The sequence below is a fragment of the Salvelinus namaycush genome, chromosome 34 (genome assembly GCF_016432855.1).
Source record: "Salvelinus namaycush isolate Seneca chromosome 34, SaNama_1.0, whole genome shotgun sequence".
In the NCBI taxonomy this organism is placed as follows: domain Eukaryota; kingdom Metazoa; phylum Chordata; class Actinopteri; order Salmoniformes; family Salmonidae; genus Salvelinus; species Salvelinus namaycush.
This window is the reverse complement of record NC_052340.1, coordinates 19,738,703-19,762,939: the sequence shown is the minus strand read 5'-3', so window position 1 is coordinate 19,762,939 and position 24,237 is coordinate 19,738,703. Positions and strand designations below refer to the sequence as shown.

Here is a 24,237-nt window from a genome sequence, read left to right as displayed (position 1 = left end):
CAAGTCACCTGCCCAAAATAAATTCACAAGTTATAATTTTGTGATCCTAGATGCAACTGTTCATAAAAAAAGTTATTTGGCACACTGCGCTTCCCGTAGCCAGACGTTTTGGCCAAATATTTTTTTTTATTAAACCAAGATAGACCACAGAACAAGAAAGGAGGTGGGCAGAGCCAAGCATTCTAGTATACATCTGCATATTTCCATTAGGGAACAACTACTCTGTGTGCGTGTGTGCAATAACTAAATTTACCTTTGCACTCCTTCTAAAAAATTTTTTTTTTACAACTTTTGCAAAGGATAAAGTTTACAAAACATAGTCCATACTGTTCATAGCATATTCTAGTTTTGGGAACAGAAAACTGTATTGAGATCCAATGTTTAATTGATGAGAACATTTGCAAAATGTGGGCCAAAATCCATCTCTTTACATCTTCTCCCACTGCCTACCAGTAGGCTTCCTCTCACTACCATATTTGGTAGTGAGTAAAAACGCCAACCGGATGCTTCACATTTATACATCCAGTGAAATATCTGTCTCATTCTTCTGTCTGTGTTTTGGGGGGTGGGAAAGAACGCAAAGAGGTCAGGAGGAGGAGAAACCACGTGTGATTGCCATGGTTCAGCGTTGACTGTCCTTCCTCTGTAGACTTGTTTTTGTAAGATCGTACCCTCTGCATGTAGCTGGCTAGCCCGTTAGCTAAATAAGGAGCATTTAACAGATTCACATAGCAATTTTGAACAACGGATTTTTGTTGCCACCTTTGACTAACTAGCTTCCAAATAATGGTGAGCAAGACAGATGACATCCCGGCGTCAGTACCCAACTGTAATGTTAACACAGTTGATCTTGTAGGAGAGACGCCAGACCGCAAAGAGACTACCAAGGCACCACACAAGGACCCTTGTGGTAAGCAACTAGCTAACGTTACGTAGTTATCAAGTTTGATAGAGAATATCCAGCGAAATGTTAAAGCTGTACCAAGCTGAATAACTAGTAACTAACGTTAACTAGCCTAGCAGCGGCATCGGTTGTAAACTATGAAAGTGTGCACATAGTAATGTTAGCTAGCTAACTGCACAGATGCAGAGTTCATTCAAAGTAACTTAGTCATCTCATCTGTCACTGAGTTGATTAGTCTAACTAGCTGGAAATGCAGCAATGGGCCTCAGCATTCGAAACAGTTTTCTATAACCAAGATGAGTTAATTCTCAATTCAACAATGACAGCTAGCTACACCAGCCATTTTAAGCTTGTTTGAGCTGTTGAACTAGCTACCGTTAGTAGTTGTTTTGGCTAAACTAACGTTAGCATGTCGCTAAGTGGTTAGCTCTGGCTATATCACGAGGGTTTGGCTAACAATCAAATAACTCTTAAGTATTTATATAATGAGAATATTGTAGCCAGGTGAGATGTTCGGCTAGCTAGTTAGCTCATTAGCTGTATGACAAACAAAGACAACCCTTGTTGTGTAGCTGACTTGATGTAGCTAGTTAAAGTTAGCTAGCATAGAAATAGTTAGCTAGCCATGCTTGGCTAGCTAGTAGCAACGCAGCCAGCGGCGATGCTGGCTTGTTGAAGAAAAATGGTTGATATAAATGTGATTATAGAAATAGTCATGAGTGTATCCAGTGTCTTAACAGTGTAGTGCGAGCACCTTACGCACATGGGACCACAGCTGTTCTGTACCTGCATGCAAGAACGAATGGACTGAAGGTCACCTTCAGTGGAACTGCACATTAAGAGAACAGAGGGGTTCTAATCGATGTGAAGTAATTTCACACGCCGTTTTTATATTAATAGAACCGTATTTGTTTCACTTAGTCCATCAAATGCATGCTATTGTTGTGACCAGATCACCAATGTCTCCGTTAGTTGGCGTGATACCTCCTCGGCCTCCCTCCTGTTCAGAACCAGAGGTTGGCTGTTCCTCGACCGGGAAGCGGAAGTTGGCCCTTTGAGAATAGTAATGGTGCATGCACCGTGAGAGAAGGTTGTACTTGAGACATTCTGAGTCATAAAGCCGGTAAGTGTCGTTTAAACAAACCGATATTCATTGTATGCCACCGATCGCTCGCATCATTTAAAGTATTGATGGTCGAGACAGTCACATGACGTACTACTGGTATAGGTTTGGTGAATGTATGGCCACTGTTGAAATTACACAACCGTAGGCAGCTTTCACGACAATGCCACAGCTTTCAGTGTCACATTTGACAGGACCTTGAGTTGCATGCATAGACGCCTGTGTTGGCACGACTATAACTTTACACACACTATAGTTAGTTCAGCTGTCACACTTTGGATAGGTCTCATCATTGTCACAATTATTGAGCGACCACTGTACTTGCATCTGTACAGATTGTTTCATTGATAGTAGGGACTCATTTTGTCACAGCCAATGACTGACATGTGTAATAACATATCATTTGTATAAGAATACAACTCTTTATTCCAGGTATTTGTAGGTATGTTATGTTTAATCAATTATTTGCATTTGTTTATGCAGATAATTATTTTGAGACAAACAACACATTTATGTACCAATCAGTATTTGTTGGACGAAGAAGCATCTTTTGAATTGGCTAGCCTACACCTAGACTAGAGCCTTCCTTGTGCAGCACATCTGCCATCATGCTTTCTTCAAGTGAATATAAGTTCATATTGATGTACAAAGTGTTTGTTCATCATAGAGCTTTTGTCTGTTGGCAACGTTTGTCAGCTATTGACAAACGTTGTCAGCTATTAAGATTAATTCACAACTCCATAGGTAAGAAATTATCATTACCAACAAAATCATTATTTACCGCTAAACCACTTTCCTGTTTTTATCAACACTTCAAGATACTATCACCTCCTTGATCATCTTTCTAATGCAACTCACCTCTCATTTAAGAGAAGCCTGCTGGACTGGATAAATGCCTTAGGCTTAATTAGAGCCTGTTGGATAACTACCAAGACACTGAGCTGTGAATCCTGCAGTACTGACAGTATTGTGACAGACAGCACATGGCAGACTGATGGGGGTTGAGAGGGTATGTTAGTGATTGTAACCAAAGAGGCTTAAATGCTCCTCAAGTGTCAAGAGGTGATCTTTATAGTCTTCATGTCACTGTCCAGACTCTCCACACCCTCCCTTCTAGCCCCATGTCATCTCTTGTAACGTTTTACTAACCTCAGGCCTTCGTAATCACAACAAAGAGAGGTATACTACAAAGCAGGATCAAATGAGTTAGCCAGCTAACTTTGATAAGCAACCCAAAATGACTTGATTTGCTTGTTCATGAAAAAAAAAATTTTTGACCATGCCCATTTCAAGATTATCTTTCTCAAAAATATAAAGTTATATCAGAATATTTAGGAAGGTTAGCTGGCTAAATCCTTGATCCTGCTTTGTAGTACACCCCTCAGGTCTGAGGTCACATATAACAACCCATTCTAAAACACATCAACATGCTTCAGACAGAGGAGTCTGGTTATGACTGGTTATGAGACCTCCCTGCAAAGATGTATGCATGACTCTTCAGGAAAGCTTTTCCCTCCCTGCTCTCTATCAATGTATCAAAATAAGGTTTGCCATCTTGTGGTGTAATAAATCTGTTGGACTTTGTAAAAAAAAAAAAAAAAAAAAAAAAAAAAAAAGCCTTGCTCTGTCCCCCCCCCCCCCCCCCAAATGTTCTCTGTTCGATTTCTTGTTGCCCTGAGCCCATGGTCTGTAGGCCAGCCATGTCAAGTGGATGGCGAATTAATTCATCTTTAGTCGAAGCAAGAAACGCGGTCAGTCTGTGGTAAACCTTGAGCAGAGATATAACAGCTTACAACAGACAGGGCAGCTTGGAGACTAGTGGCTTGCTCTCTGGATTAGTTGGCCTAGTGGTCTTTCGCAATTTTGATTGAACAAGAACGTTAGTAGTGATCAAGACATTCACACCTCGTGGAAATTATTAAATGATTGTTGATCTCTTGTAGCCCGCTCCTTTCTATTATTTGCCTGATTAATCTCTTTCGTCTTCCTTCCCACGCTATCAGGGACCTAACTCTGTGTTTTTGTCCAACTGGTTTAACTGAATGCTGGTCAAACTGGAGGTCTTCTGCCCCTCCCCTCTCCCACACCTCTCAATGATTTACATGTTAAGGAGGATTAGAGCTGCTTTCTTGTATAATAATCAAAAAATGTCTTCCATTTCTTCTGGTTAAGGTTGGTCTTGTGGTTGTCACACTCTTTAAGATAAATATCTCTTATTGAAATAGGCAAAGCCTAGGCCAGAATATGTATGACAGAAGTACGGCAGTTTGCAGATTTTGCTTTCCCTTCCTTCCATATCTTCATGCCCTAATAGACTGCAGCTCTGAAGGGTTTGGCTCTTTTGCAAAATGTTGTAGTGATAATGGTAATTTGTTGCTGCCCTCTTCCTCTTCATATGTGAATTGTGACCAACAACATGAATCTCTCCTGTCTACACTACACACAGTGACATGAAGGCTCAACCTCAACAAGTTTAGTTTGGCTAAAAGTTGAGTAATGCAGAAGGTTGCGTAATATTGGACCCCATTCCCTACCCTATCACCTCACCCCCTCGTGCTCTGTTCTGCTGCTGTAGGGCCAAGTGGGTCTGTTTTGCAATTATTAGGCTACATGATTGCTTCAGCGTTCATAATGCTGTATAGCACTTTGTACTCTTGGTACTGGCTCTCTTGTACTCTTGCCTTCTCAGTGCAGATTGGATATCATTGGCAGCCAGCATTCATATACACTTATTTGCAGGTGTTTCCATTTCCTTCTCAATTCTACTTGAGAAACTAAAACTGTTTACATTTTCAATAAATTACAAGTTACAAAAACAGTCAAACTGAGCTGAAAACTGAATCTTGAATAAAGCAGAGGGCCTTGAATGACCGAAAGGATTCCCACTGTGTGTTTGTGACCACTCTAAGAAAATGCAATAGCTGGGGCATTGATGGGAGAATGAATGGAGCGATGAAGAGTGACTTGGATCAGGCCAGAAGTAGGACACCCAAGGGGAGAGACCGAGTAACTGGTGTAACCTTATCAAATCTGTCTGCTTCTACAACAAGGCAGGAGGAGCAGTCACTGGAGACACAGGTCACTGAACCTGTTCCTAAAAAAACCAGTTGATCCCTTCACCTCCCTTCTGACCTACAGAAACATTATCCCTTGGCTCCTATTGTATGTTCAAGTCTATTCTCCTTGCTCTTCTTTAGAAGTCTGTCTTCTCTCGTAGCGTTGACCAGTTATTGGCCAAGGCTGTTGTGTTTGGTATTCAGAGCGTGACAAGTCTCTTTCTTTCTCGCTCCCTCATTCCCTCCCCCCTCTATTTCTATCCCCCTCTCTATTTTTTTTCTAAATTTCTCTCGCCTGCTCTCTTTTACTGTAGATTTCCCCCTACCGCCACGCCAGCTGTTTACCCTCCCCCAACCCCCCCCTCAACGTGTTAACCCTGACACTGCGTTACCCTTGACGTTGAACAAGGGCACGCTGGTTGCAGTTGTCTGGGAGAGAAAACAGCCCTTCCACACTGCAGGCCCCACTAGCTGATATTTATGTATGTAGCCTTTCCTCTTGGCAACCCAACCCACACCATTCAAATGAGTTTGACAATATTATTTTGGCTACTTTTTTATGATAAAAAAAATGTTTAACAACAGCACCTTCTTGCCCTTTGTGCTGTTGTCTGTGCCCAATAATGTTTGTACCATGTTGTCCTGCTGCCATGTGGTGTTGCTACCATGTTGTGTTGCTGCCTTGCTATGTTGTCCTATATTTTATCTTTTTATTTTTAATCCCAGCCCCGTCCCCGGAGGAGGCCTTTTGGTAGGCCGTCATTGTAAATAAGAATTTGTTCTTAACTGACTTGCCTAGTTTAATATAAAAATAAAACTGGTAAATAGGAAACACCACTGTTACAGCTAGAGGCGTTTTCCACAGTTACAATGCCTTGTGCCAGTGAGGCCCCTACGGAGGTTGAGATGGAGAGGAGATGGATACATACACAAGGATGAGGGGAGGAGTTGTGTGGTTGGCTCTACTTTCCTTTCAGACTTTATAGTAAAGTTCCTTGTTGTGGACCTTGGGAGTCTGGTGCCCTATGTGGAGAAGGCCAAAGGCACCAGGCAAACCACTAGCTTTTGTGTTCTGTACAATAATCTGAGTGATGGTTGAGAGAAGCAGACCATGGTAATCTGTATACCTCTGCCCCACATGGCAAAAGCTGGAGATCTTGTTTTCTGTGCTAATTGGATCCTATTGTTCTCCTTGGATCCTGTAAGTCACCAACTTGGCACTGTAGACAATGCCCTTCCGGAGTAATCTAATCTGGCAACATGCACTACTTTGTTTGCTAACTGTAGGCTTATTATCCTTATTAATTTGGATATGTGTCACTCTGCCATGGCAACGCCTTCTCTACCCGTCTGTCCAATCAGATAACAAGCTATGTTGAACGTCTCTCCTTCTGTTCAATCACAGGGCACAGTGTAGACACAGCGGTGATGAATGGGGGTGGGGCCCACAATCTTTCGGAGGAGGAGTCCAAGCAGGATGGGGCTGGTGACACAGACGGTGGGGAGGATTCTAACGAACAGGAAGTGATTGTGATTCAGGATACAGGTTTCACTGTGAAGATCCAGGCACCCGGGACGGAGCCTTTTGACCTCCAGGTACAGTACATACTTATACAGCCCAACTGCCGGTCCCAATTTGCTCACTACCCCTTGACCCGCCTAATCCTTTGACGTCTACAGATCTGTAAGGTGTAAGCAATATAGTGGAAGCTCCACCAGCACACTGTTTATACCTATCCAGAGGCTTCAGATTTGCCAACATTGAAGGGTTAGGGACAAGGTGTACAAATAGGGACCAAATTGTCACTAGCTGTACAACCATACACTGTCAGTCTCTATTGCTATAAGATGTTAAACCTGCCCGCTCCCGCAGGTTTCACCCCAGGAGATGGTGCAGGAGATCCACCAGGTGTTGATGGACCGTGAGGACACCTGCCATCGTACCTGTTTCTCCCTGCAGCTGGACAGCAACGTGCTGGATAACTTTGCTGAGCTCAAATCTATCGAAGGCCTGCAGGAGGGCTCCCTGCTCAAAGTAGTGGAAGGTAGGACTTGGTGTTTTGGGTATGTTCTAAAGTCAACCCCTAGTCCTAGACTTTATTGATCTTAAAGCCTAAGGATTGTTTAGGTGTAAGATCTACTCCTAGTTCCCTTCCTAGAGTGTCTCCTCGACTGTAGACCAGGCCTGGGCAACTCCAGTCCTCAGGGGCCTGGTTGGTGTCACACTTTCCCCCATCCCTAGCAAACACACCTGATTTTAAACTAATTGCATTTTTAACTTCTCTGCTCTACGGATCCCTTTAGCGGGATCATTTTCCTAAACAACCGCTGAATTGCAGGGCGCAAAATATTACTAAAAATATTTATAATCATGCAATCACAAGTGAAATATACCAAAACACAGCTTAGCTTGTTGTTAATCCACCTATCGTGTCAGATTTTGAAAATATGCTTTGCAGCGAAAGCAATCCAAGCTTTTGTGAGTGTATCAATCAATGCTACAACAGCTAGCCCCAAATTAGCATGGTCACGAAAGTCAGAAAAGCAATACAATTAATCGCTTACCTTTGATAATCTTCGGATGTTTGCGCTCACGAGACTCCCAGTTACACAACAAATGTTCTTTTTGTTCGATAAATATTACTTTTATAACAAAAACGCCATTTGGGTTGCGCTTTATGTTCAGAAAACCAAAGCCTCATTCCGTTCGACGAAAATTCCAAAAAGTATCCGTAATGTTTGTAGAAACATGTCAAATGTTTTTTATAATCAATCCTCAGGTTGTTTTTAACAAACATAATCGATAATATTTCAACCGGACCGTAACCTATTCAATAAGAGAGAAAAAGAAAATGGAGAGCTACCCCTCTTGCGCGCAGGAACTAATCAGAGGACACCTGACTACTTTTGAAAAATCTCGCTCATTTTTCAAAATAAAAGCCTGAAACTATGTCTAAAGCCTGGTCACAGCCTGAGGAAGCCATTGGAAAAGGAATCTGGTTGATACCCCTTTAAATGGAAGAAAGACGGGCCAGGAAACACAGAAAAAAATAAAAAAAATAATAACTTCCGGGTTAGATTTTCTCAGGTTTTCGCCTGCAGAATCAGTTTTGTTATACTCACAGACAATATTTTGACAGTTTAGGAAACTTTGGAGTGGTTTCTATCTTAATCTGTAAATTATATGCATATTCTACGATCTGGACCTGAGAAATAGTCCGTTTACCTTGGGAACGTTATTTAAATAAAAAAAATCTGACCCCTAGCGTCAAGAGGTTAACTGAAGATCATGATTAGTTGATTATTGGAGTCAGGTGTGTTAGCTGGGGCAAAAGTGTGACACCAATCAGGCCCCTGAGGACGGAAGTTGCCCAGGCCTGCTGTAGACTGTCCCTAGATTGCCTCAATAATAATGAAATGGCTATCCTCTCTGTCTCTCTCCAGAGCCCTACACAGTGCGCGAGGCCCGTATCCACGTGCGTCACATCAGAGACCTGCTGAAAGGCCTGGACCCGTCTGATGCCTACAACGGAGTGGACTGCAACTCCCTCTCCTTCCTCAGCGTCTTCACCGACGGGGACCTGGGAGGTGTGTGTGTTTGCGTACCCATTTGTTTATTTGCGTGTGTGTTTGGGTGGGTCTGTCAGTGAGAATTGGGGTGAGTGATATTTCAGTCAGTATTCTGAGGTATCCAGCCACCTTTGTACTACATATTAATGTGTATGTGTCCTCGGCAGCAGGCTATAAAACATCTTTGGTCAAGATGCGTTAGTCTGACCTGTGACCTTATCGTCTCCTCTGCAGACAGTGGTAAGCGGAAGAAGAAGGGCAGTGAGCTGGAGCAGATAGACTGTACCCCTCCAGAACACATCCTGCCTGGCAGTAAAGAGCGCCCCCTGCTGCCTCTCCAGCCACAGAACAAGGACTGGAAGGTAATAATGATGGTAATTATGGTGATTTTAGCAAACACTTTTATCCAAAGAGACGCACTGTTTGTAGTGACACATATTTCATATTTGTGGCCCATGCAGGAATCAAAACCCACACACCTGGTGTTGTCAGCAAGCTAATCATGATCATTCTAATGCCTTTTCATTTACATAGATTAATGTTTATCTCTGACATTGTCTGACAGTTCAAAAAATGTCACATTCTTCGAGGAGTTTGTCCATTTGTAGTTACTGGTTTCTGCTTCAACCTTTGATCTGCTTGTAGGAGCCATTTTATTTTTATAGCTGACAATGATTTGCCAGACTTACTCAAGCCTGGCACTAGTACACTTTTTCTAGAATAAGTAAACATGGTTGTAGAATAAAGGGTAAGATTAGTTAAAAGTGAAGTGTGCACTGACTGAAACCAGCATACATCAGCTGGCTGGGTCATATTATATCCTTACCACCATAAAGTGCAGATGAAGTAATCAGTCTATGGACCTTTTCCAATATCCACAAGTCATAAGTCACATTCCAATGTCCATATCTGATTCCGCCTCTCTCTGTAGCCCATGCAGTGCCTGACGGTCCTGACTATGAGTGGCTGGAACCCCCCTCCTGGCAACAGGAAGATGCATGGTGATCTCATGTACCTGTATATGGTGACTGTTGAGGAGAGACACATCAGTATCACCGCCTCTACACGTGGCTTCTACCTCAACCAGTGAGTCTGGCTTGCCTTATCTCCCATTAGAATTACCGCATACTGTTTTCATGCTACTGAGCCAAGCCAAGCTGTATTGTGTTGGGATTATTACGCATCCACCAGTTGCTGGAACTGTACTGGAAAGTGTGAAAGGAAACTATCAGAGCAAGCATGGTTAGGTTTGGTGAAAAAGTTAACTGTCCAAGGGCGAAAGTTGACCATAATGAGCGATGACCATGGTGTTGTGTTCCAGGTCGACCACCTACACCTTCAACCCTAAGCCAGCCAACCCCAGCTTCCTCAGCCACTCGTTGGTTGAGCTGCTGAGCCAGATAAGCCCTGCCTTCAAGAAGAACTTCACTGCCCTGCAGAAGAAAAGGTAAGTGGTTTACACTATCCACAATGCACTGTGCTTTTTATTAGTTATGTGTAATGGGGGGAAAACATACTGATAAGCATACAATTATTAGTAATTATATCAGAATTTTACACTACCGTTCAAAGGTTTGGGGTCACTTAGAAATGTCCTTGTTTTTGAAAGAAAAGCAAAAAAAATTCAATAACATAAAATTGATCAGAAATACAGTGTAGACCTTGTTAATGTTGTAAATGACTATTGTAGCTGGAAACGGCAGATTTTTAATGGAATATCTACATTATCAGCAACCATCTCCTGTGTTCCAATGGCATGTTGTGTTAGCTAATCCAAGTTTATCATTTTAAAAGGCTAATTGATCATTAGAAAACCCTTTTGCGATTATGTTAGCACACCTGAAAACTGTTGTCCAGATTAAAGAAGCAATAAAACTGTCCTTCTTTAGACTAGTTGAGTATCTGGGGCATCAGCAATTGTGGGTACGATTACAGGCTCAAAAGGGCCAGAAACAAAGAACTTTCTTCTGAAACTCGTCAGTCTATTCTTGTTCTGAGAAATGAAGGCTATTCCATGTGAGAAATTTCCAAGAAACTGAAGATCTCGTACTACTCCGTTCACAGAACAGCGCAAACTGGCTCTAACCAGAATAGAACGAGGAGTGGGAGGCCCCGGTGCACAACTGAGCAAGAGGACAAGTACATTAGTGTCTAGTTTGAGAAAGACGCCTCACAAGTCCTCAACTGGCAGCTTCATTAAATAGTACCTGCAAAACACCAATCTCAACAGTGAAGAGGTGACTCCAGGATGCTGGCCTTCTAGGCAGAGTTGCAAAGAAAAAGCCATCTCAGACTGGCCAATAAAAAGAAAAGATTAAGATGGGCAAAAGAACAGACACTGGACAGAGGAAGATTGGGGGAAAAAGTGTTATGGATAGACAAATCTAAGTTTGAGTTGTTCAGATCACAAAGAAGAACATTTGTGAGATGCAGAAAAAAATGAAAAGATGCTGTAGGAGTGCTTGACGCCATCTGTCAAGCATGGTGGAGGCAATGTGATGGTCTCGGGGTGCTTTGGTGGTGGTAAAGTGGAAGATTTGTACAGGGTAAAAGGGATCTTGAAGGAGGAAGGCTATCACTCCATTTTGCAACACCATGCCCTGTGGACGGCGCTTAATTGGAGCCAATTTCCTCCTACAACACGACAATGACACAAAGCACAGCTCCAAACTATTTAGGGAAGAAGCAATCAGCTGGTATTCTCTCTATAATGGAGTGGCCAGCACAGTCACCGGATCTCAACCCTATTGAGCTGTTGTGGGAACAGCTTGACTGTATGGTATGTAAGCAGTGCCCATCAAGCCAATCCAACTTGTGGGAGGTGCTTCAGGAACTTGGGGTGAAATCTCTTCAGATTACCTCAACAAATTAACAACTAGAATGCCAAAGGTGTGCAAGGCTGTAATTGCTGCAAATTGAAGAACAGTTATTATTTCAATTACAAATCATTATTTATAACCTTGTCAACGTCTTGACTATATTTCCTATTCATTTTGCAACTCATTTCATTTATGTTTTCATGGAAAACAAAGACATTTCTATTTGACCCCAAACTTTTGAACGGTAGTGTGTGTATATATTTTTTTTCAGAGCTAACAATATTAGACAGGTTGTTTTTCTTTATCTGAGGAATACTCCCACTGTGACTCATGGCTAATTTGGTTTCTGATTGGCTGCAGGGTTCAGCGGCATCCGTTTGAGAGGATAGCCACACCCTTCCAGGTGTACAGTTGGACCGCCCCCCAGGTGGACCACACCATGGACTGTGTCAGAGCTGAGGACGCTTACACCTCCCGTCTGGGCTACGAGGAACACATACCTGGACAGGTACACACACCTCCCGTCTGGGCTACGAGGAACACATACCTGGACAGGTACACACACCTCCCGTCTGGGCTACGAGGAACACATACCTGGACAGGTACACACACACCTCCCGTCTGGGCTACGAGGAACACATACCTGGACAGGTACACACACCTCCCGTCTGGGCTACGAGGAACACATACCAGGACAGGTACACACACCTCGCCCCTAGGCTACGAGGAACACATACCTGGATAGGTACACACACCTCGCGCTTAGACTACGAGGAACACATACCTGGATAGGTACACACACCTTGCGCCTAGGCTACGAGGAACACATACCTGGATAGGTACACACACCTCGCGCTTAGACTACGAGGAACACATACCAGGACAGGTACACAGACCTCGCCCCTAGGCTACGAGGAACACATACCTGGACAGGTACACACACCTTGCGCCTAGGCTACGAGGAACACATACCTGGACAGGTACACACACACCTATAATACTCTGTTTTGGTTTTGTGTAACATTGCGTCTCTGTTATTTATTCAGACACGAGACTGGAATGAGGAGCTGCAGACGACCAGAGAGCTGGCCCGGAAGAACCTGCCTGATCGCCTGCTGAGAGAGCGGGCCATCTTCAAGGTGAGCCAGCCTACAGCAGTAGTTGAAGCTCAACTCCTTTCCCGTGTTCTGTCTCCTGCACTCTGGCCCGCTTATTTGCTTTCGCTAGTGAGCTTCGGTCATCGATTCTCCTCTTGAAACACCCTCCTTTCAGCTCTGTTTATCTGTTTCCGTCTATATCCTGTAGTGTGCAGACTATTACGCTGCCTTCCATCCTCTACATCCTTACACCTTCACTCTCTAACCCTCCTCTCTCCAGGTCCACAGTGACTTTGCGGCTGCTGCCACTCGCGGTTCCATGGCGGTGATCGACGGCAACGTGATGGCCATCAACCCTGGCGAGGAGACACGTATGCAGATGTTCATCTGGAACAACATCTTCTTCTCCCTGGGCTTCGACGTCCGTGACCACTACCGCGAGCTGGGCGGGGACGCTGCCGCGCACGCTGCTCCCACCAACGACCTCAACGGTGTCCGGGCTTACGGGGCCGTAGACGTGGAGGGGCTGTACACCCTGGGGACAGTGGTGGTGGACTATCGGGGTTACCGTGTCACGGCCCAGTCGATCATCCCTGGTATTCTGGAGAGAGAGCAGGAGCAGAGCGTTATCTACGGGTCTATCGACTTTGGGAAGACAGTGGTGTCTCATGGGAAGTACCTGGAGCTTCTGGAGAGGACCAGTCGACCACTCAAGGTGAGGATATCATGATGATGATGCCAGTTTCATGCTTTATTTTTAAGTCTGCTAATTGTTTGGGATTGACTTTATTTGTCACTACAAAGTAAGCAAACTTCAATATCTTTTGTTGAACTGTTTTTGTCACTGCACCGGCCTACAGACATTCAACGTTTATCACTGCCATGCCACAAACCTGCCATACTGTGGTTATCACATTCTCTCTGTCATAATGACTGACTCTCCCACCCCCAGGTCCAGAGACACAATGTACTGAATGAGAAGGATGAGTCCATGGAGCTGTGTTCCTCTGTTGAGTGTAAGGGCATAATCGGCAACGATGGACGCCACTACATCTTGGACCTTCTGAGGACATTCCCCCCTGACCTGAACTTCCTGCCTGTGGAAGGGGAGGAGCTTTCCCCTGAGAGTGTGAGACAGGGTTTCCCACGCCAGCACCGCCACCGTCTGGCCTGCCTCCGACAGGAGCTCATCGAGGCCTTCGTTGAGCACAGGTACCGTAGAGCGCTTTAGGGAGGCGTTTTAATTGTGTGTGTGCCGTGGGAATAGCATGGAGACAATACTTTTCACATTTACATACCTGTGTTTTGGTGGTTACTTATGTGCTTCCTTGGTGGTTTGTGTGCTTTAGATAGGGTACTGGTTATGTCCCTCAAGATGGTCATCAGATGTTCTTTTTAGTGTATGATTGGGTCTGTGCAGATTTGAATGCTCACGTAACTGACTATGTCCTACCCCCTCAGGGATAATAAAGATTCTGTACTATACTCCTCAGATACCTCCTATTCATGAAGATGGCAGCGCTCCAGCTTATGCAGCAGAAAGCCAACAAGGAGCGCAAGCTGGCCACTCTGACAGAGAATAGCAGCCCTGGGACAGCCGTTCCAGCCCTGCCCTCCACAGAGACCCCCGATGCCTCGGCCGAGTCCTCAGAAACTTCCACAGAAACCCTCACTGACGCCAACTCAGACGCAGTCCAGACGGAGACCACCTCCACCTCTGATGCCCCTCAGGCAGCAGCAACAGAAGCCACCACCACAGAAGCAGCCCCCAAGACAGAGCCAATGACAGAAACAGACAGTTCAGCTACAACAACCACTAATGCCTCCCAGGCAACCCCTATAGAAGATAATGTGGTTCCCACTGTGACCACCAATGGGCCGTTGGTGCCCTTTGCCAAAGCAATTCAGAACGGGGAGTGCGAGAGCCCTCTGGAGGGTAAGGCTGAGGATATTATCCCGGGCTTAGCCCAGGCGAAAGAGCTGGCTGAGTCCTTAGCCGCGGAAGACGGATCCGGTATCGGTACGTCCAAACTGTTGCAGGGTAGAGAGAGGCTGGGGAAACCCAGTCGGTGGAGAAATGCATTTAAAGAAGAGGGCTCTTTTAATTTCACCATAGACATGCATTTAGAATGGTGTGTGGTTTTTCATCTGTATGTTGCCATCTTCATGAAGAGGAGGTATCTAAGAAGGCTTCTTAATGCTGGTGTCTTAGTTGCATCTCTCCACCTGGCTAGTTGTCCCTGTCCAGTTGTTAGCCTCCTAAGTGAGCATGGACCCCAGTAAAATCACTAGCAGTGTGGCATATAGCAATCCTATAACCACAGATCTCTCCATTTTGATTTCTCATTGGCTGGTGTGACAATCAAAGGGTTTGTGACTCAGAAAGAAGCAAAGAACCCTGGTTGTGTGTGATCATTGCATGTGTGTGGGATGGTTGTAGTTGGTCTCTGGCCCTACTGCCTGCTTGATAATAGCTCTAATGACGAGGTGGTTTGTGGTTATTTAACTAAGATCTGCAACAGTGGTGGTTTTCAACTCAAATTGACTTGCATGTCAATTTGAGGAAAGATGATAGTAGTGATTTTTGGGGAACTTACACCATATAATTTTGATTTGTTGCCCAGGAAACTTGTTATATTGATATTCATTCAACTTCTCTCTTCCTCCCCTGATCTCTCCAACCCCACCCTGACCTGTTTCCATCAAGACCCTAAAAGCCGAGAGGTGATCCTCAACGCCTGCAAGGCCGTGGGTTCCATCAGCAACACCTCCTTCGACATCCGCTTCAACCCAGACATCTTCTCTCCAGGTAGGAACTGTCACTTTATGGTGGTGGATGATGGGAAACGTAGTGCTTTTAGGAGAGGTTTGGTGTGGCAGCTGGCTCTGCTGAACAAAACTAATTGTTTATAATTTTTTGGTATCAATTGCTGTTACCTCCAAAGCACTTCACAGGAATTGCCTTATTTTCACATTCAATGAAACTAAAGCGTAATAAAAGACTATTGCATGCTATACTGGCACCCCCCCCCCGAAAAAAAATGCTGATGTCTCTCCCCCAGGAGTGCGTTTCCCTGAGGACAGTGCGGATGACATTCAGAAACAGAAGCAGCTGTTGAAGGATGCTGGAGCCTTCCTGGTGTCCTGTCAGATCCCGTCTCTGGTAAGTTTCAGGGCAGCAACATCGTACCAAGCACAAGCAGTCATTACCTTCACTATATTACAACATAAACGCTCTCTCACTGTCAACTGTGTTTATTTTCAGCAAACTTAACATGTGTAAATATTTGTATGAACATAACAAGATTCAACAACTGAGACATAAACTGAACAAGTTCGACAGACATGTGACTAACATAAATGGAATAATGTGTCCCTGAACAAAGGGGGAGTCAACATCAAAAGTAACAGTTAGTATCTGGTGTGGCCACCAGCTGCATTAAGTACTGCAGTGCATCTCCTCCTTATGGACTGCACCAGATTTGCCAGTTCTTACTGTGAGATGTTACCCCACTCTTCCACCAAGGCACCTGCAAGTTCCCGGACATTTCTGGGGGGAATGGTCCTCACCCTCCGATCCAACAGTGCGATTGACATCCGGGCTCTTCGCTGGCTATGGCAGAACACTGACATTCCTGTCTTGCAGGAAATCACGCACAGAACGAGCAGTATGGCTGGTGTCATTGTCATGCTGGAGGGTAATGTCAGGATGAGCCTGCAGGAAGGGTACCACATGAGGGAGGAGGATGTCTTCCCTGTAACGCACAGCGTTGAGATTGCCTGCAATGACAACAAGCTCAGTCCGATGATGCTGTGACGCACTGCCCCAGACCATGACGGACCCTCCACCTCCAAATCGATCCCGCTCCAGAGTACAGGCCTCGGTGTAACGCTCATTCCTTCGACGTTAAACGCAAATCCGACCATCAGTTAAACCGCGACTCGTCAGTGAAGAGCACTTTTTGCCAGTCCTGTCTGGTCCAGCGACGGTGGGTTTGTGTCCATAGGCGACATTGTTGCCGGTGATGTCTGGTGGGGACCTGCCTTACAACAGGACTACAAGCCCTCAGTCCAGCCTCTCTCTGCCTATTGTAGACAGTCTGAGCTCTGATGGAGGGATTGTGCGTTCCTGGTGTAACTCGGGCAGTTGTTGCCATCCTGTACCTGTCCCGCAGATGTGATGTACTGATCCTGTGCAGGTGTTGTTTCACGTGGTCTGCCACTGCGAGGACGATCAGCTGTCCTTCCTGTCTCCCTGTAGCGCTGTCTAGGCGTCTCACAGTATGGACATTGCAATTTATTGCCCTGGCCACATCTGCAGTCCTCATGCCTCCTTGCAGCATGCCTAAGGCACGTTCACGCAGATGAGCAGGGACCCTGGGCATCATTCTTTTGGGGTTTTTCAGAGTCCGTAGAAAGGCCTCTTTAGTGTCCTAAGTTTTCATAACTGTGACCTTAAATGCCTACCGTCTGTAAGCGTCTTAATTACCGTTCCACAGGTGCATGTTCATTAATTGTTCATGGTTCATTGAACAAGCATGGGAAACAGTGTTTAAACCCTTTACAATGAAGATCTGTGAAATTATTTGGATTTTTATGAATTATCTTTGAAAGACAGGGTCCTGAAAAAGGGACGTTTCTTTTTTTTTGCTGAGTTTATTTGCTTACATCACTGTATCACTAGCCTTTGTGTTTGTCTAGCTATTTGTGGGTGTTGTGGGTTGGTGTGTTTGTTTTGGTTATTTGTATTTTGTGGTGTGTGTGTGGGGGTGTGGTCATTTTTAATTTCTTACATTGTATGCGGGAATTTATTTAATTTTTATTTTACTTTTAACTTTTTTCACTCCAGGTAAAGGACTGTCTGGACCACAGTGCTCTGCCCATGGATGGAGCCACGCTGACCGAGGCGCTGCACCAGAGGGGCATCAACGTGCGTTACCTAGGCAACGTGCTGACGTTCGTGGACAAGACCCCAGCCAAGGCACAGCTGGAGCACTTCTATGTAAGCCTGACCTCTATACGATCTTGAGGACTGACTGAGGAGAATTATAATGAAGGGCAAGGATATCATTATGCTAATAATGCTAACCTTCTATACTGTTCTGTTTCTACTGCAGACATTGCAGGACAGAGTGCAGGACAATACATAATCTGCATTCAGCTTGTTTCCTTTTTCTTAAATTGTTTTGTATGTGTTCTGTAGAGAATAGGTATCAGTGAGTTAATCACCAGATGTGCGAAACATATCTTCAAGACATACCTCCAGGTGAGTGCTATTTTTCGAGCACAGATCTTTGATCTTTTGCACCACGGAATTGTCACCCCTACTTGCTTATCATAGAATGTATTTGTCTCCCTTTGAAATTGATTAAATATGAGAACAATAGACTATGTACTCCGTCTCCCAGGGTGTTGAGTTGTCGGCCCTCTCCGCCGCTGTCAGCCACTTCCTCAACTGCTTTCTGTCCTCCTTCGATGCCGTGGCACACCTGCCTGCCGACGAGCTCGTGTCGCGCCGCAAGAACCGTAAGCGCCGTAACCGCGTCCCGGGGGGAGGGGACAACACTGCGTGGGCCAGCCTGACACCCAGCGAGCTGTGGAAGAACATCGTCTCTGAGGCCCAGAGCTACTACCACTTCACCCTGCACTGGTGGGTGGGAATTAGGATTGATGTTGGCACAATAGTAGGCTTGACGTTAGCACATTATGCTAACAAGCTACCACTTCAGCCTGCACTGGGTGAGTGTGCTCGGGTTAAAGTTGGTGTATGTTTTCTAAAAACATGCATCTTTCTACAGCGAGAATGCCGACCAGGTAGTGGAGAAATACGGCCTTCAGAAGATCACCCTGCTCAGAGAAATCTCCATCAAAGCTGGCATCCAGGTAACTCCCATCAATCCTTATTTCGACTAGGTGCAATGTTCAACATATTGTATACATCTGTCCAATACCTTCAGATTTACAGAAATGCCTAGGGAGTAGGGGCCAGGGGTCAAATTGTAATTCAAAATGTATTTTAACCCTCTCCCTTCTAACACACTTCCTGTGTCTTCTGCGTTTCTAGATCCTGATAAAGGAGTATAACTTTGACAGTCGCCACAAGCCTGCCTTCACAGAGGAGGACATCCTTAACATCTTCCCTGTGGTGAAGCACGTCAACCCCAAGGCCTCCGATGCCTTCCACTTCTTCCAGAGTGGACAGGCCAAGGTCCAGCAAGGTCAGGCTAGCATGAGGCTACTAGACCTCAATCAGCATGCAGCACTACTCACACTTATAATGCAACTCACATGCATGCGCACACACACTACAGGTCCAGCGAGGTGAGGTGGGTACCAGTCCTGCTAGGCGGGGTCAGCATGGTTCCTCCTAGGGCTAGAGACAGATATGTAAATTAAACTCTACTCACACATGCAACACACACAGGAAAGTTGAGGAGAAATGTTTCCTTCCTCCCCATACAAACCATGCAGATATTCATGCAACAATGCAACTTACATTCAGTGTCCTCTCTGAACCCATTCACATTGCTTTCTGTTGCGCTGTACAACGATTGTGGAAGCCTGACTTGTCAACAAGGTCTCTGTGTGCAGGTTACCTGAAGGAGGGCTGTGAGTTGATCAACGAGGCTCTGAACCTGTTCAACAACGTGTACGGGGCCATGCACGTAGAGATCTGTGCCTGCCTGCGTCTGCTGGCTCGCCTCAACTACATCATGGGAGACCACCACGAGGTGTGCTGCTCTCGACATTATACACACATTTTGATATTCCTCTGACACATGATGACAAATGGCCACAGCAATTCCAGTGACACAGTCCTGACTGTGGTCTTCTCTGTCCACAGGCTCTCAGTAACCAACAGAAGGCTGTCTTGATGAGTGAGAGAGTACTGGGTGTCGAGCACCCCAACACTATCCAGGAATATGTACGTATCCAGGAAAATTTCTGTTTTTTGAAGACAGGTTGTTTTTCAATCCATGTTTACTGTTTCTAAATGCCTCTGGTTGCTTTCTCTCCCCAGATGCACTTGGCTCTGTACTGCTTTGCCAACGGTCAGCTGTCCACTGCCCTGAAGCTGCTGTACCGTGCTCGCTACCTCATGCTGATGGTGTGTGGGGAGGACCACCCCGAAATGGCGCTTCTAGATGTGAGTGGGCCACAGTATTTCATTTATTTTCTTTTGATTGAAACCATCCTGTGGGTGTATATGTCACCATGTTAGCTCTGAAGTTATGTACCATTTTTGTGTAACTCTTTGAGGTGTGTTTGTGACCTTTATTAAATCAGTTCTCCTTACACTTGTTCTCCCTGTCGTCCTGGGTCTCCTCCTGTAGAGTAACATTGGCCTGGTGCTGCACGGAGTAATGGAGTACGACCTGTCTCTGAGGTTCCTGGAGAACGCCTTGGCCATCAACTCCAAATACCATGGACCCCGCTCCCTCAAAGTAGCCCTCAGGTAACTACAAGGGAGAGTCATTCCTTGAGTGACTCAACATCAATTTCGGTATTATAACTGATTTGCTGTTCTATACTGTAGTTTGTATTATCTTCAGTTGATTTAATGCTAATCAAATGTTCTTCTGCAGTCATCATCTGGTTGCAAGGGTTTACGAGAGCAAGGCAGAGTTCCGCTCTGCGCTCCAGCAGGAAAAGGAGGGCTACACCATCTACAAAAACCAGGTTACAGCTACAGTACACAAAGCTCTACACGTCCTCTCATCAGAAGTGGCTTAAGAACATTTGCTGAAATGAGAATGTGCTAGATTACCAACAACTGATAATAGTTTTTAAGGTCTCTTTCTCACTTTCTTCCCCTCTATCCCCTCTCAGGTGGGAGAGGCCCACGAGAAGACTAAAGAGAGCTCCGAGTACCTGAAGTACCTCACACAGCAGGCTGTGGCTCTGCAGAGAACCATGAACGAGATCTACAAGAACGGCTCCAACGCCAGCATCATGCCACTCAAGGTACGTGGCTTAGGGCCTAGCTATATTTTCATATGGGTTTTTATCTGTAAGACAAAATCAAAGGGCCTTGTATTGTCCCCAGATGATAGCATACCTGCGTCTGTAGATTATGCTTTCAAATGTATTGTGGGTGTTAGATTCATAGTACAGTGTGTAATTTTGTTGTGTTCCACCACTTTTTCCAGTTCACAGCTCCCAGTATGGCCAGTGTTCTAGAGCAGCTCAATATCATCAACGGCATCATCTTTATACCCCTCAGGTAAAGTGAAGTAGCACCTTATTTTTACAGTTTGAGTTGAAAATAGAAACCTGTCAGGACCCAGTACTGACCCCTGTGGAATTCCATCTCTTAAAAATATAAATGTGTCAGCGCTCAACATTAACCCCTGTGGTATCCTAACCCATTTACTCTGCAGCCAAAAGGACTTGGAGAACCTGAAGGCGGAAGTCCAGCGGCGGCAGCAGCTTCAGGAGTCAGGGAAGAGCGTGGAGGATCTCACTGTGGATAGTCCACTAGAGCTGGAGGACAAAATACCCATGGACGTTAACGTTGATTAACGTCAAACCCTCCACACCACACTACTTTCTGCAAGGGAGAGGACGTGATGCAACTGCCATCTTCTTGAATGAGCATGGGGACCCGAGAACTGAGCTGTCTAAAAATCAACAATGATAACAAAAGGGGTGAGGGGCAGACAAAGAGAAACATCTATGTATAGAGTTTATAAGAGGAACTTCAAGGAGTAACAGAGCAGGGGTTACAGTATATACAGGTGTAGGAGAATACAGAATCCATGTTAACATGTTCAGTCTGAAAGCCTATGGCCTCGAGAGCTTTGGTAAAGAAGCAGAACGAATGTAAACTTGATATCTGCTACTGTGTAAGTGTGTGAGAAGGCGATCAAGGACGACCATGACATTGTATTACCAGAGCCTTATCCACTGTTCATCCCACTCCACATCAACCAACTGTTCCCCCTACCCAAGGACCATTTTTTACACCTCAAACTCCTGAAAAAGCCACTGAGGCAACTACAACTTCCAATTTCACCATGGCCCCACGTTGCCTCGAAAATAACATCTGACACCCTGTCCCAAAACTCAGGGGATTATTTTTTTTTTTTTTTACTGTGTGCTAGGTGAGATTAAAGTCACTAAACTTGAGAGATTTCTCTGTTTTGGGCCACAAAATGTAAACTCCCTGCTCTTGCGTTTAGTCTTGTTAAACCTCCCCACCAATCACCCATTTACTCTTTAGTGTTCCCTATGGTCAGTCAAAATGTATTTGTATTTCATGGTTTTATCATGAGTTGCTGCTGTGTCCGTTGGTTCTATCGCAGCAAAACAGACAGTGACGCATGTATGCTCTCAATCAATCTTTTGATTGTTACACCTTTTTTGTGTACAATTTTCTTTTTGTAAAAGCAAAATGGAAACGAGGGAGACGCCATTTTTAGGTCTGTCATTTATCCATTAATTTAACGGTAGAGTCAGCGATATGATGTAGGTGCACAAAGTAAACGGCGTAGTGGGTCAATTTCCGCAACAACTAGGAGCGTTGAAGCACAAGGCTAAACTCACCCACTGTTTTAGTCCCGTACCTACCACACTCGAACAGTTTGAAGCGAACCCATGCGCTGATACTGTGGGAGCAAAGTCAAGCGCCTCGCTCATTGCATTATCTGCGGTGTTGCTCGTGGCAACATCATTTCACTGAGTCTACCTTTAAGCCATGTCTGTTTTTATAGAAAATATGAGTGGAAAAGATGTATAAATAAATCCGTCTATGGGGTTTAGACAGGTATTTGATCAATGTTGATGGAAATACAGATATGAAACATACAACTATGGCTTGAGCAGTAGACCTATATAGGTCTCTTATGTTAGATGTGTCCAGTCTTCTATTTTTCCACTTTGAAAGTATATGTGCATGTATGTTTTTGTTTCTGTGTTTGTGTAGTCCGAGAGAAGGAATAAGATATGGCCATGATGAATTTGACACTTGCAGCTTCGTAGTATAATGACTAGGTTGGGTAAGACACAACTTTCCAAATGTTTTATATGCAATGGCTGTGTTTACACAGGAAGCCAAATTCAGATATTTTGTCCAATTATTGGCAAAAGGTCTGATTGGTCTAAAGAACAATTAGTGGCAAAAAGATGAGAATTGGGCTGCCCGTGTAAACGAAGCCATGGTAAAACCATGGGACGGCTAATGCAAACTTCCATTCTCATGTAACATTCTTGGCCAGCAATGTTGTAAATCTGCTCATATGAAGTGGGTATATGAGAAACTCCCTATCATTCGATAGAATAGACTAAACCATGGCCATAGACTTGTTCATTGTTTGTCTGTTTCAAAATAGTAAACTGTTATGTTTCCATTGTTTGGTAAACCCATTCAACAAGTTGACAGTAAATCGGGCCGCAGCAGGCGATGTATGAACAAAGTTTCCTCGTCAGTATTGAGTCCACTTTCCAGTGCTGTCTGTCTGAATGCATACACGCACAGCAACACCAAAAGTGCGTTGAGAAGGGCTTCTTCAATATACCAAAGAAGACTACTGATCGAGGTGTGTGTTTTGTGTGCGCTTGTGTACGACCCTCCCTTGCAAATGTCTTTCTAAAAATTGTTGCGGTGTCTAAATGTATGTGATTAAAGCAATAGAAACGATGCTGGAACTGATCCTTTTGTAGTGCTGCACTTGTGTGGCTGCACAAACTGCTGTCATTGTAAGTGAAAGGCTGTTGCCAAGAGAGGGAACAGAACAGTTACTGTAATGAATGTCTTGATTATTATGCTCCTAAAAAGCTGGGACAATAGAACTTTGTGTGTGATTTGTGCCTATTTATGCTTTTCAAAACGTTTTAACATGTTTTTCTGGTTTCTTTAAATTTTTGCTCATGTTTTTCATAGGGATATCATTGGTTTCCTTTTTGAAATATGTATATCTGCATTTCCTTCTCAGGTTCAACTTCCTCCATGAATGTCAGTCCGGTCTTGCATTACACTTAGTGGCCATGGGGTGGTGCTCTAGAGTACTTCAAAAACAAATGAGAAGGATTTATTCGTGTGAAATAATTTTGTTCCATACGGATGTTCACAAGCATATCTCAATGCTAGTGTGTAACTATTCCATATGCTTCTCATTCACTGGACGTTGAGGAAAGAAAAAAAGTATTTGATGAAATTGTGACGATATGAACCCGAAAAATTTCAAAGACTACTGCTTGATGAACATTGAACTTGTTGAAACCTTTACAAAAGACTGTTGTATGAGATTTTGGCCATTTCTGATAGAATAAACTCATTTAGAGTGATCAAAAATACTTTTGTCTGCCTCGAGACATCATTTTTTTTTTACCATGGATCATAATCATGCGACTTCTATTTAATCACAAAGGCACTAATTATTGTTGGAGTTCAGCTGCAATTCTGTTCTAATTGCGTCATAATATACCTCTTGATACATTCAAGTAATTGCATGAGAAACTGATTTGACTGTTCTTTAGATGTTCAACATTTGGAGACATTCAGAATTTAAAGGACATCCATCCATACAAACCAAGGGGTTTACATAAGATGAAGCAATATGTAATTTCAATGCTCTGGAAATGAAAATGTTTAATATTGACAAAATTATACATTGTCTTCAGCTTTGATAAAATAAACTGGAGGTCTGTCACTCCCTACTGAATTAAT

The 24,237-nt window shown here is 44.3% G+C and overlaps 1 protein-coding gene across 3 annotated transcripts; it reads left to right on the top strand.

The window, feature by feature from the left end:
- The first annotated feature begins 624 nt into the window (after window positions 1–624).
- On the top strand, window positions 625–24,237 carry LOC120028230 (clustered mitochondria protein homolog). Of its 3 annotated transcripts, none has more exons than XM_038973389.1 (27): window positions 625–910; window positions 6,489–6,679; window positions 6,957–7,128; window positions 8,528–8,671; window positions 8,888–9,015; window positions 9,585–9,739; window positions 9,975–10,100; window positions 11,833–11,980; window positions 12,519–12,611; window positions 12,850–13,284; window positions 13,522–13,781; window positions 14,063–14,505; window positions 15,277–15,378; window positions 15,632–15,732; window positions 17,419–17,571; window positions 17,773–17,835; window positions 17,978–18,219; window positions 18,368–18,452; window positions 18,634–18,787; window positions 19,161–19,300; window positions 19,414–19,494; window positions 19,591–19,716; window positions 19,904–20,025; window positions 20,156–20,249; window positions 20,400–20,534; window positions 20,720–20,793; window positions 20,951–24,237. In XM_038973389.1, exons 1-27 carry the CDS (start codon window positions 787–789, stop codon window positions 21,090–21,092), a joined length of 4,233 nt encoding a protein of 1,410 aa, XP_038829317.1. In that variant the 5' UTR covers window positions 625–786; the 3' UTR covers window positions 21,093–24,237. The 3 variants fall into 3 exon arrangements, with proteins under 3 accessions (XP_038829317.1, XP_038829316.1, XP_038829318.1); XM_038973388.1 differs by having other exon boundaries at window positions 626–910; window positions 14,063–14,589; XM_038973390.1 differs by lacking the exon at window positions 625–910 and adding an exon at window positions 1,850–2,027 and having other exon boundaries at window positions 14,063–14,589.

Coding starts and splice junctions, on each gene's coding strand:
- LOC120028230 (XM_038973388.1), top strand. CDS start 787: ATGGTGAGCAAGACAGATGACATCCCGGCGTCAGTACCCAACTGTAAT. Junction 8,672..8,887: donor CACCGACGGGGACCTGGGAG/GTGTGTGTGTTT, acceptor TCTCCTCTGCAG/ACAGTGGTAAGCGGAAGAAG. Junction 14,590..15,276: donor GGAAGACGGATCCGGTATCG/GTACGTCCAAAC, acceptor GTTTCCATCAAG/ACCCTAAAAGCCGAGAGGTG.